Below are 12,114 nucleotides of genomic sequence, written 5' to 3' on the forward strand. Positions count from 1 at the left end.
GTCTCAGCAAATATGAAAATAATTTATTTTTCAGAAGTGTACAAAGTGCCTTGTAAAACTGTAGGATGAGTCAAGTTTGAAAGGAAATTCTGAAACCATGTGAACCAGTCATTTTTCCAAAGAAATGTGTAAACAAACCCCCATGATGTATGACACTTGAGACTGCAGCATGAGATGGGGGTTTTGGTGGGGTTTTATAGAGGAAACATGAAGCTCTTTGTCCCCCCTGCTGCAGTGGTTGTCTCCATCAGGTAGCAGTGATAATGAGGAACAACTCCTGAAGTATGGACAATTTCTCCATGATCTGCAGGGGAAAAGGCTGCCCCAGGATCTCCTGCATTCGGCTGATGAAGTCCTCTACCGTAAGTTGAATGTCCACATGGCTGATGTCATCACTGTCCTGGAGCTTGGGCTTGGCTTTCTGAATGATCAAGTCCATCCGGTCAATGAGTGAGCTCCGCAAGTGGTCTGCAAGAGGAAATGCTGGTGGGGAGAGGCAACACACAGTGGGCTGCCTGACCTGTTCAGGGACAGATCGCAGCGTGCCACAGGCAGCGCTGCGCTGTGGTGAGGAGTGGTTGGGAACTGTACCGATCCTCTCATGGTTATTCTTGATGCTTCTGCACAAGACTAGCCTGGTGGAAGATGGAACTGTCCCCTCCTGGAGCTTAGTCTGTGTGTGGAGAGAACCCAAGAAATGGGGAGGGGGCAGGGCTTATAGCATCCTTTTCTCCTATGCTAGTGGCAGACTGGACAGCTGTCCAGCTGCAAAGGAGAGTCCCCAAAGAGTTTAACAGCAGTGATTGTCTGGAGCTTCAGGGAGAGTAAGACTCTATGCACATGTGATGGTGGGTTCCTCTGCATTCTCCATGACAGCCTTAACCCTGGGCTAAAGCAGCTGAAGTTGGGAAAAGGACTTGAGGAATTTTCTGGTAAAATAACTTTAGGGAGTTTTAGGGAGTGTTTTATAACTGTGCTGCTCTCCTGGGGTCAGAAATGCTGCTCCTTCTATGGCTATTGTGGGTGATGCTCCCTGCCCAGTCTAAGTGCTGAGTGTGTACTGGCTTTACCATCCCTTTGCCTTCTGCTTTTCCTCTTAAGTCACCCTATTCTTCCACCCACTGTGTGTGCAACTTAGACAACAGTGAGTACAAAGCACCCCGTTGTGTTCTTCGTAGTGCTGGGATTAATCCTTTAGGAAGTAGGCTGTTTCTTAGGGGCTAAACTTGGCAAAGCAAACTGGGTGCTCTGCTTGATGCAACATCACTTCTTTGCTCTGACTGCTGGGAATAGCTACTAGCATGGAAGGAGGCACATTATCGTTCTAAGACTCAGTGGCTGTGAGTTCAAGAGTGATGAGAAGAGAGGAGGAAGGGTACTTTGGCTGTTCCACTGCAGCCTTTTGATAAGCTCATGTTTATTGAGGCCAGAACAGGCTGCTTACCCAGTATTACATTTTGGTAACTCATCAGCAGCAAACTCAAGTACTGCAGCATCTCATCCCATCTTTGCCATGTTGGTGTTTCATCCTATGACAGGAGACAGTATTTGGTTATTAGAAGAGGTTTTTTCAAGAGAAAACAAGGCAAAGGAGAGGTTGGACTGGATACCTGGTATTGCAGCAGCACAGAGGAGTGATTCAGGAAATACAGGATCTTGGCCAGAGACAAGGGCAAGGTTGTGGGCATGTCGCAACTGTGTTGGAACAACAGCTCTAGCAGTTTGCAGCGCAGGAGCTGGCTCTCCATGGTGTTTAAGAAAGCTTCCCTGGAAGACAAAGGTATTTACTCTGGGGGAGACAGCATAGACTGACCAGGGACAACTGCTCTAGCATGTTCCTGGTGTCCTGCTGGTGCTGATCTGGTGCAGGGGCTGCCCAGCAGTGCAGTGGAAGGAAAACCACGATGTGAGAGACACCTTTGTTATGCAGCTTGGCCATGGATATGTTTATGTCCTTAGGTCTGACCTGTGGCAACTCGAGGTTGCTACGGTCTGCAAAGCAAGCTTATCTGCTTCACTTCACCCTGCCCTACAGCCTGTGTGGAAGTTACCCATTCCTGCTGACTCACAGGGAGCACAGCCAACCAAGTGTGAAGTGGGGTCAGTGGCCAGCCAGATCTAGGAGATCTGTCCTGGGAGGAGCGATAGCTTGGTTAGAGTCAGTTTGGCTTGATCAGACCCAGTGTGCGCTCAGAGTTCTGCTAAAAGGGTCTGAAAGGGCTGCCTGGTGGGGCTGGCAAACATGGGTTTGAAACGTCTGTGGGTTTAGTGGTCTTGTGCCTATGCTACAGCCACTTAGGCCCTTGTGCTTTGGCTTGAGATACTGTGTTTCCTGGAGAACCAAACAAAAGGATGGCAAGGCAAAGCTGTAGGAACTGCATTGTGTTTCTGATGAGCTACCCAGTTGCACCTGGGAATCAGTGAAGTTTGCCAGTACTTGACTGTGCTGATGCAGAGTGCTGCATTTCAGACCCTCTTTACAGTTTTAAGGTCCTGCAACTTTAACAAGTGGGAGAATCCACTGTTCTCAGCAACACAGCAGCTGGCTAGATGCATTCAGCTGGTGCTGTTGTATCTCCATGGGAGATACAGTCATGGTCTTGCTGGCTGGGTCATAAATGAGCTTGTCTTTCTATACTCTGTGGTACTTTATGCATCCAGACTTGGATGTAAATTGGGAATAAGACCATTGCTCACACAGGCAGATGCTGCCTTGCACACGTTTCTCTCACCTTTGGCTCCTCAGGGGAATATTCAGTATAAATGGGAATATCACATCTGCGATCTTACAGGAGCTGCAGTTGGGAGATTTGTCCACTTCCACTGCGATGGACAACATCCGCTGGAGCAGGAGCACCACCCTAGGTTAGAGAGACAGTCAACATGAGGAGACACTACCCCTGGGCTTGCAAAGTAAAGCAGGGGGGATGGCACCTAGTTCAGCCTCATGCCTTGCAGTGAGGGACATGGGGAAACGTAGCAGGCTAGATTTGGTGTCTCTTGGTGGCTTTTGAATCTGATGCTCTTGGAAGCAGAGCTTAATCTCCAGATGGGCCCTTGGGAGGTCTCGGTTGCTGTACTGCGTATTGGTGGAGCAGCACAGGGTAGCCTGAGGTGTGGGCCAAGAGCTCCAAGCCTTATGCTACATGCAAGAGGAGGATGCTTATTGAGCCAGTTTCCTACCAGCTGAGGAAGTCTCTTGCTCACCAAGTCTATGTCTGCCCCAAAGGAGAATCAGCAAAACTGGTCACAGGTACAGCCTGGCTTCCTTGACCTGACAGGGAGAGACTCTGGCTTCTCCTGGACTTGGGCCGCATGATAATGCCAGCAGGGAGTCAGGGCTTTTGGTGCTTACTTCTGGGCAAAGCAAGCTGGTGGAGCCACCTCTGCCTGGTCAGTGCTGGCCAGCTGTAGTGCAGATGAACTGTGTTCAGCCCTTGCTTCTGCTGAAGAGGATGTAGTTTCTTGCGGCTGCTCCTGGGGCTGGCAGAACCCAACTCCTGTAACTGCTGCGACCAACCATTCGACCACTTCCCTGGTGGGGAAGAAACAGGAACTTTAATGGGGATGGGCCTGGTTTTGCTGCATTCTGACCTCTAGACCCACTTGGAGCTTGAGGAAGGGCCCTGGGGATGAAGAATACGTCCCACTTGCTTGGACAGGTTAGGGAGTAGCTCTGTTGAGCAGCAGATTTATATGCTTGTCAACAGGACTGCCTCCTCAGTCCTAGCCTGAGCAATGCAAATCTGACCTGATTCCTGGGAAAAGCCTGCTAGGTTGCAGCTGGAAAAGCCTTGCATCATCTCTGGTGTCTTGCTTTTGTAAACCTGCTCCTGTTCTTTATACTTGGGCCCTACACTTCCCTCTGTCTCCCAAGCTTGTTTCCTGGAAAGTGAAAGTCTGACCTGGAGTTTCAACAAGTGTTCCTTGAGCCCCTGCCTCTCAGCAGCTGGTTAGAGAACAGGGGAGGAGGAGGTGTCCCTTACTTGACATTGTTGAAGCACGTGTCACACGAAAGCACTTTCTTGGCAATCGACTTCTGCAGCAGGCGCAACCTCAGGTTCTGCTGGAAGTCATCCTCCAGGGTCTGCACCACGTACTGCAGGAAGAGGAGCCGGCCAGGGGGCTTCTCCTGAGGGCAGATGGAGGTGGTATGAGCCTCGCAGAGCTGCATGGCAAGCAGCACCAGGGAATTTGGCTGTCTTGGGAACAGGCTGAGGTACGTGACTGAGGAGTAGCTCCAGGAGGGGCTGCCTGGTTCAGGCAATGCCCTAGGGGCGTTGCTGGACCTGTTCTACCATTGTGCTAGGGCTGTGACCCACAGAGGCTTTATCTGTTGCTGTGCCTTCTACAGATGAGACAACCTGCCTACAGCTGTGCAGCAGGTTAGGGAGCACTGTGGATAAATGCGAGATACCCAACTGGCACTTGCTGCCCTCAGCAGCTGCAATAAAACTACATGTTGGACTGGCCCATTCTGCAGCAGAGCATGGCCATGCGAGGCCCTGGGGCAATGCTTACCCTCAGGCAGTGCGTACTGGATGATCCCTGCCTGATGTGACATACACGGTGCCAAGTACCTGGTCCTCCATGATGTATTTCAGCAGCGTCCAGTCCCATCCCACTGTGGCGGTGTTGGCTGGATGGAGCCTGCAAGGACAGCACTGTCCATTTGTGCTGAACTGCCCGACTGTCTGGAGGCACGGCAGCCTCTGGCCCTTCCCCAGCCCCACTTACTCAGGGGTCTGCCCTGCCTTCTCCTCTCCAGCTTTGCCCTTTCCCTTTCTCCTCCCCTGACCATGTTCATTTTTTGGAAGAACCTGACTGGGGCTTTACTCTGTGGAGAGGCCCAGGACTCCTGGGCCTGTGGCCTCACAAAACATTGTGCCTCTGCGGGAACCCTGAGGGCAGCAGGGGAACTGCTCCAGCCACCTCCAGCCCAGGGAAGGTGTTTCTGCCATGTCACAGCTGTGAAGAATGAGATCTGTGCTTCAGGAGCAAGGCAAACACACTCCTCTGTCCTAGAGAGCTCCCTGGTGTCACAGGTTGTCCCTGACCCACCCTCAGACAGCCCTGGGTGTGCCTGTGCTGATAACAGGGGGCAGGAGGATCATCCTGGGTTATAAGGGGAAATTGCTCTCTGTTCTGTGAGTGAGGACCATGGAGAATAACCTTTATGCTGGGCAGGCCCCCGGGAGCACCTAGCCAGCCCTAGGGCACAGTGGCAAAGGGAACACGTACATTTGGATCTTCATCAGCAGCATGTAGGTGTCCTTCAGGATCTCCCCTTGCTGGGGATTCAACAGGATCTGTCTGATCAGGTGGGAGATGATTTCTCTGGGGGGATAGTGCTGGCGGGAGACGAACTCGCTCAGGAAATGCAAGGTGCCCTCTTGGAAGTTCTCCTCCATGGTGGTGCGCACCATGCTCAGCTTCCCGCTGGGAATAAGCTCAGGTTTCTGCTGCATACAAGGCAAGACAACGGGTGTAAACCAGCTCCCCCTGACGCAGAGGAACCCAGCTGTGATGTGGGGCCCACCGTGAAGGGAACTGCAATAACCAGAGATCCCAACTGCCTGGCAAAACTTCCCCCAAAAGGGGAAGTGGAGCAGGGGCAGCCCTGCTCCATCCTCTATCACAGGGGCTGCTCTGAGCAGGCTCCGACTGGGCTTGGCAGCGGCTGTTCTGAACCCCGTTTACCTGCTGTGTTTCCCTGTTGGGTGCTACGCCTTGGAGGAAGAGGTGCTGAACTCCGCTTCTCCTGAAATAGTGCAGTTTATTCAGCCAGGCCTTGCTGTCAGCCTTGGTCCTGGTTGGGTTCACTTGCTGGACTGCTTTGTGTGGCGGTACGTTGCCTGCTTCCAGCAAAGGCCCTCGGGCCTTCCCTGGGGTTGTGGGGATGGCTGGGGCAGAGCTCTGCCTCGGGGGGAGCTCCCTTTGCTGGCAGAGGTGGGGAGTCTCTTCCTCTGGGCCACTGGCTCTCCAGCTGCTGCTGCTGTCCAGGCTGGAAGGGGACAGGGACAGCAGGTCTGAGTCCAGCTGCATGCTGGCCAGGGAGCCCAAGTCACTGTTAAAAGTGGTAGTGCTGCAGTTCTGCTCTGGGCTGCAGGAGGAGCCATGGCAGCTGGAGGCAGGAGAGAAGCAGCTGCAGTTCTCTGCACTTTCTGCTGTGTCTGTGGAGGCACTGGGCTCCGCGGGAGCACCGTGCCAGGGTGCTGCAGGGCTTGGCCCTGCCATTGAATCCGTTTCTTGCTTTGTGGTGGAGCAGACCTGGGGATGGGATGTGTGTGCTGCTGGGGCAGCAGGCACCTGCCCCCGGTCCTGGTCAGTCCAGCTGGTGGTGTGGGGAGGGCTGCATGTGTCCTCTGTCAGGTCAATGATGGTGAAGCTGCTCCACGGTGCTGGGTCTGTGCTCGTGTCCTCGCAGGTCAGATCGATGATCTCCTGTGGGGACAGAGGGGCCAGTGCTGTCAGTGACGGTGGCACCTGGGTGCCTCGGTCCTCCCCTGCCAGGGACCTCTGCTATGGTGGCACTGTTGCCCCAGCCCAAGGGGGAAAAGGGGCTTATTGGCACCAGCCCAGGAAGAGAAACCAGGGGCAAAGACCCCACTGCCCGGCTGAAGGGATGGGGCAGCCTGCGGGGTAGTGGCCTCAAGCTCTGGTGTCAGTGTCCCCCAGCAGCATGACTGAGCCCGAGCCTGACCTGGGCTCTTCTTCCCGGTCCCCCCAGGGCTCCTTATGGCAAACGGCCGTGTCCTCTGCTCCAAACACATCCCACCTTGGCCCAGAGTGGGCCTGGCCTGCCCAGCTCCCTCCTGGCATAGGGAAATGCCAGCCCTGCTGGGTTGCCCGGGGAGGGCAAGGGGAGTGCAGCAAGTGCTCCCGTCCCCCATCCCCAGGGGCTCCTGCCCGGTGCTGGCAGGAGCAGCGCAGGATCCAAACCTCAGCACCACCCCCCTTGCGGCACGACCTCATCCGCTACATGGACACAGCGGCAGGGAACAGAGCTACTTTCACATTCATGGCACCAAGCCAGAGCTACAGCAGCCCCGAGACTTTGGGGACTCCCATCCAGGACTTGCCAGGTGATGCAGCACCCGGAGCTCCAAGGACGCACCTGTCCGAGGGGCAGCAGGAGCAGGCAGGGGAAGGCAGCTGTGTCTGCACCACTGGCAGGCAGGACACGGCGCTTCTCAGGATCTCGACGTGCCCGGGAGGGGTCAGAGACTCTTTGCTCTTGGAAAAAAAGACCCCTCAGCGACTCAAAGCAGGAACATGTTTTGTGGACAATTTAAATCCATTTTTTTTTTTTTCCCTTGACTCAGACCTGCTGCCTTTCCCAAGGAGAGGCCGCATATAGCCTGGGGAGGTGGCAAAACCCAGCAGGCCCGGCCTGTTCGGGAAGCCGCTGGAGCCGAGGAGGGACGGGACCTGCCCCGGCTCCAGCCAGCCCCGCCGCACCGGACGCTGCGGAACCACCGGCGTTTGAAAACTGCACCAGAACCGGGGCCAACGGTGCCCGGTGGGGGGGTGGACAGACCATTCCGCCCCCCCGCCCCGGGGCTGTGCCTCGCCGGCGGCCTCGTGCCCCGAACCGCCGCACCGGCCCACTGTCGTCCCCCCCGCGTCCGCGGGGTGGCCCAGGTGAGGGGGACGGCGGCCGCCCCGCCATGGCCCGGGGCTGTACCCAGCAGGGTGCCCGGAGGGCTCAGAGCCCTCCTCCGGGTGCAGCCGAGGGGACCGTGACGGTCCGTGGCTGGAGTCTTCCTGGGGGGACGCGGCCAAGGAGGCCGGGACCCCCGGCGGGACACGCTTGGGGACGGGGCCTCTGCTGGCGGGAGGCGCCCGAGGGGACCCGAGCCGTCCTGGGGGAGGTTGGGGAGTCCTTGAGGGATGTGGCTGGGGCCGGGACTGCCCCGTGAGGGACGTGACCGAGGGGAACCGGGCTCCCCGGGAAGACACGGCCGGGGCTCCGGGCCGGCTGCGCCCCGCCACGGCCCTCGAGGCTTTCTGTCCCCGCGCGGCTCCTGTCTCCGCCCGCGCTCTGCGGCCGCGGCGGAAGCGCCGCCATCTTTGTGAGGGGCAGGCGGCGCCGCGCCCGGCGGGAGGCCCCGCCGCCGCCCGGCCCCGCCCCGCCCCGGGGGCCGCCGACTCACCGCAGGGGGCGGCAGCGCGCGCCGCCGCAGCGGCGGGCGGCGACAGCGACGCCGGAGAGGCGGCGGTGGCGAGCGGCTGCCCTCAGAATCCGAGTTGCTTATGAGGAGGACGCTGTCGGCCATCTTCGCGGAGGACGGCGGCTCCGCCCCTCCTCCGTCGTCGTCGCCGTCGTCCCCCCCCCCGTGCCGTCCCGTCCCGGCGGCGGCAGCGCTCGGGCCGCGGGCCGGGTCGGGCCTAGGGGGTCGGCGGAAGCTGCGTCAGTCGCGGCGGCGGGGCGGGGCAGTGGTGGCGGCGGCCCTCCCGGTCGCGGCGCGGCGCCGCCGCCATGGCGCTGTCGCCCTACGTGCAGGCCATGCAGGAGCTGTTCCGCGCCAACACCCGGAGCCGCGAGTTCCCGGCCCACGGCGCCAAGGTGCACTCGGTGGCCTGGAGCTGCTGCGGCCGCCGCCTCGCCTCCGGCTCCTTCGACAAGACCGCCAGCGTCTTCCTGCTCGAGAAGGACCGGCTGGTGAGTTCCTCCGGCGGCCGTTCGGTACCGGGCCCCGGGGGACACCTGGAGCGGCCAATCGGATCGGTACCCGGGCGCCCCGGGAGCCCTTGGGCTGGGACTGGTGATTGGGGCTGGTACCGGGACCCCCCCCCCCCCGCCTCGGGCTCGAACAGTAGCCCCGGTGGTCGGTACCAGGCCTGGAAGCGGGGACTCGGGTCTGTACCGGGAAGAGGAGCGTCGCCAAGGTCCCCACAGGCCAGGGCCAGGGAGCTGGGAGTGGAGCTGGTGCTTGGCTGGGGAGGTGGGGAGGGCTCCTCCATCCCGGCCGGCGGTGGGTGACTGAAATGGCGGTGGGGCTCTGGGCTGGGCTTCCGCCCCATCTGGTAACCCGCAGTGGAGTGGGGCGCAGTATACTGGGATGTGGGCAGGACGGTGGGCAGAGCTGGGCTCATCTCTCCTGTCAATGGCTGTCCTCCCCCTCCAGGTGAAGGAGAACAACTACCGGGGCCATGGGGACAGCGTGGATCAGCTCTGCTGGCACCCCAGCAACCCTGACCTCTTTGTCACGGCGTCCGGGGACAAAACCATCCGCATCTGGGACGTCCGCACCACCAAGTGCATCGCCACTGTCAATACCAAAGGTGAGTCCCTGTCTTCCCAGGAGGGCCGTTGGGTCCCAGCAGGACCTCAGCTGCGTGGGACCTGTGTGCAGTGGTGCAGCGCTTTGGACCCTTCTTGTGGGTATTGGTGATCGGGGCATCTTTGCTGACTGCTTTCATCTTTGAGTTGCACTGATCTGTAAGAAACAGTAGTGAACGTGAGGGCTGGTTTACTCTGGTGTCAGGGCTGGAGAAACTACTGATATATGATGCTGACTGTTAAAATGTCCTGTGTACTTGTGTCTGGAGTCTGCGGGCTGCAAGGCTGGAGGCTGGGGAAAGGCACGTTTGCAGAGAGCCACGGTGGAAGTAAAAGTTTGTGTGGATTCAGAAAGAGATTTTTCAAATTTATTTGCTAGTTAACCCAGATACTATCTCTGCCCTTGGAAATCTCCAATTTTGAATTGTTGGGGCTGGAAATGGCGCTGTAAGATGACAAACAGAAACCTGCCTTGTTCTTACTGTCGTTCATATGTGTTTATTGTTGGCCTCTGCTTTTTGTGGATCTCGAAGATTACTGGATTCAGAGGATCTTTGAGTTGACCTTGTTTGGTGGTTGCTGTGGTCCCATCTTGACTGAAACAGGAAGGGCAGTGATGCAGTCATATTGGCTTGAAGCTGTGGTTCTGTCAAGTTTAATTTTCAATAACTGTATGTATTTGCTGGACAGCTACTGTATAGGGTTTGTGTATTAGACTGCAGACCTGGCAGTCTTTCCCATTTGGGAGTGGTTTGGAGTTAGTGGAGCAGATTGTGGCCTTGGATCAGGAATAAAAGCCACCTGTCTGCTTAACTTATGGCTGCTGTGGATTGTTGGGTGGAAACGGGACCTGCTGCCTTTCTGTCCCTCCAGGGGAGAACATCAACATCTGTTGGAGCCCTGACGGACAGACTATTGCAGTGGGGAACAAGGATGACGTGGTCACTTTCATTGATGCCAAGACGCATCGCTCCAAAGCTGAGGAACAATTCAAGTTTGAGGTGAATGAGATCTCCTGGAACAACGATAACAACATGTTCTTCCTCACTAACGGGAACGGCTGCATCAACATCCTCAGGTAGGTGCCCATGGCAGTGGGTGGGCAGGGTAGTGGGGCTGGCTGCAGCAGACATCAGTCTGCAAGCCCCTTTGCTGCTTTTGAGGAACTCAAGTCCCACACCCCAGCAATTTCCACCCCTCTGGGGGGAATGAACTTGCCTGGAGCTGCTTGGCACTCAAGGTTTCCGAGAGCGTGGCCTTGCAGCAGTTTGGTTTGCTCACAGTCCCAGTGTGCCTCATGCCTGCCCTGCTTGTAGACGAGTCCTACGCTTCTCTCACTGCTTCCTGCCCTCTCCCTTCATCTCTGCAGCTACCCAGAGCTGAAACCCATTCAGTCCATCAATGCCCATCCTTCAAACTGCATCTGCATCAAGTTTGATCCCATGGGAAAGTACTTTGCCACGGGCAGTGCTGATGCGTTAGTCAGCCTCTGGGATGTGGATGAACTGGTGTGTGTGAGGTGCTTCTCAAGGTACGTAGTGCTGTCCCGAAGCTGTTTGCCTCCCCTCACCGGTGACCGTGCGGGAGGTGGCTCACTGTCTGCTTCGCTTTGTTGCTGCAGGCTTGACTGGCCTGTGCGAACACTGAGCTTTAGCCACGATGGGAAGATGCTGGCATCGGCATCAGAAGATCACTTCATTGACATTGCAGAGGTGGAGACAGGTAATGGTTTGACTTTTGGGGAATGGCAAAGAGGGAATCGGATGGAGAAGTGCTGGTGTAGCTGGGAGGGCACTGGGAGTATCAGTCTGCTAAGGAAGAGCTTGACTGCATAGAGCAGAGCGCCGTGAGGGGGAGCCTCTGCCTCGTTAGTCTGTGGTAGACAATTCTGTCATGTCTGTGCCTTGTCACCAGGTGATTAAAAGGCGCTGAAGCAGTGTTTGTTCCTCCTCTGCCCTGCGTGGGAGAGAAGCAGCAGGTGCTTGGCTCTGGTGTGCGCTACGGGGCAGCGTGCAGTGGAGGGCTGGAGGCTCTCCAGGCTGACGTGGCCCCTTTTCCATGCAGGAGAGAAGCTCTGGGAGGTGCAGTGTGAGTCCCCCACCTTCACAGTGGCCTGGCACCCGAAGAGGCCACTGCTGGCCTTCGCCTGTGATGACAAAGATGGCAAATACGACAGCAGCCGGGAGGCAGGCACCGTCAAGCTCTTCGGGCTCCCCAATGACTCCTAATGAAACCGCACCGGGCGAGGCAACGCTTCCCTGCTCTCGGGGACATGAGAGTGCTTAGTTAGTATAGGTCGGGGTAAGGAGATGGCTCCCCTCCTTGCCTGCTTGGCAGTACTGTGACCTTTGGCTGTGCAGCATGTGCTGCTCTTGGGAGCATTTGTAAAAAAGCAGCTTGTGTGCTGGGGAGGGTGGGGGGTATGCTAGCAGGGCTGCCCTCCTGTCTGAGGGCTGCCGCCTCCTCTCTGGGGCGTGGGGGGCTTGTTCCAAACGCAAGTGGCCAAAGAAAGTCAGTCACTGAAGGTGACTGCTGAGGAGCCTCCCATGAGAGGAGCTCCGCTCTAGCTAGGCTCCCCAGCAGTGATAAGCTACGTGACTGTCCCCTTGTCCCCAACGGCCGGTGGCGAGGGCAGCCCTGGGAGCACAGTCTGCCCCTTCCCCTCCCAGACATCCCGTGTCCCTTCCCCCCACTGGGGCAGCGAGGGGAGGGTGGGGGGATGCAAGTTGGGGGATGTTTCCCCAGCTGGGGCTTTTTTTTTTTTCTTTTTTTTTTTGTATCTGTGGTTGTTTTTTCTAATTTTGATAAATCCTCTTCCATAATGAAGG

At 57.2% G+C, this 12,114-nt stretch overlaps 2 protein-coding genes across 3 annotated transcripts; one reads left to right on the top strand and one right to left on the bottom strand.

The window, feature by feature from the left end:
- Positions 1 to 8: 8 nt before the first annotated feature.
- Positions 9 to 8,279, bottom strand: SIMC1 (SUMO interacting motifs containing 1). 2 transcript variants are annotated; one of them, XM_041119271.1, is made up of 10 exons: positions 8,157 to 8,279; positions 5,701 to 6,444; positions 5,242 to 5,459; positions 4,581 to 4,650; positions 3,987 to 4,132; positions 3,356 to 3,535; positions 2,733 to 2,861; positions 1,611 to 1,767; positions 1,445 to 1,529; positions 9 to 468 (listed from the first exon to the last, which is right to left on the bottom strand). In XM_041119271.1, exons 1-10 carry the CDS (start codon positions 8,277 to 8,279, stop codon positions 248 to 250), a joined length of 2,073 nt encoding a protein of 690 aa, XP_040975205.1. In that variant the 3' UTR covers positions 9 to 247. The 2 variants fall into 2 exon arrangements, with proteins under 2 accessions (XP_040975205.1, XP_029853612.1); XM_029997752.2 differs by having other exon boundaries at positions 5,242 to 5,462.
- An 84-nt stretch (positions 8,280 to 8,363) lies between these two features.
- THOC3 (THO complex 3) lies at positions 8,364 to 12,112 on the top strand. The gene is made up of 6 exons (XM_029997754.2): positions 8,364 to 8,665; positions 9,132 to 9,288; positions 10,160 to 10,364; positions 10,656 to 10,817; positions 10,908 to 11,008; positions 11,351 to 12,112. The coding sequence occupies exons 1-6, from the start codon at positions 8,483 to 8,485 to the stop codon at positions 11,512 to 11,514; spliced, it is 972 nt and encodes a 323-aa protein (XP_029853614.1). The 5' UTR covers positions 8,364 to 8,482; the 3' UTR covers positions 11,515 to 12,112.
- The last annotated feature ends 2 nt before the right edge of the window (positions 12,113 to 12,114 follow it).

The sequence above is a fragment of the Aquila chrysaetos genome, chromosome 22 (assembly GCF_900496995.4).
Source record: "Aquila chrysaetos chrysaetos chromosome 22, bAquChr1.4, whole genome shotgun sequence".
Taxonomy (NCBI): Eukaryota; Metazoa; Chordata; class Aves; order Accipitriformes; family Accipitridae; genus Aquila; species Aquila chrysaetos.

Coding starts and splice junctions, on each gene's coding strand:
- SIMC1 (XM_029997752.2), bottom strand. CDS start 8,279: ATGGCCGACAGCGTCCTCCTCATAAGCAACTCGGATTCTGAGGGCAGC. Junction 6,445..8,156: donor GCGCGCTGCCGCCCCCTGCG/GTGAGTCGGCGG, acceptor CTGTCCCCACAG/GAGATCATCGATCTGACCTG. Junction 3,536..3,986: donor ACGTGCTTCAACAATGTCAA/GTAAGGGACACC, acceptor CTTCCCCACCAG/GGAAGTGGTCGAATGGTTGG.
- THOC3 (XM_029997754.2), top strand. CDS start 8,483: ATGGCGCTGTCGCCCTACGTGCAGGCCATGCAGGAGCTGTTCCGCGCC. Junction 9,289..10,159: donor CGCCACTGTCAATACCAAAG/GTGAGTCCCTGT, acceptor CTGTCCCTCCAG/GGGAGAACATCAACATCTGT. Junction 11,009..11,350: donor CATTGCAGAGGTGGAGACAG/GTAATGGTTTGA, acceptor TTTTCCATGCAG/GAGAGAAGCTCTGGGAGGTG.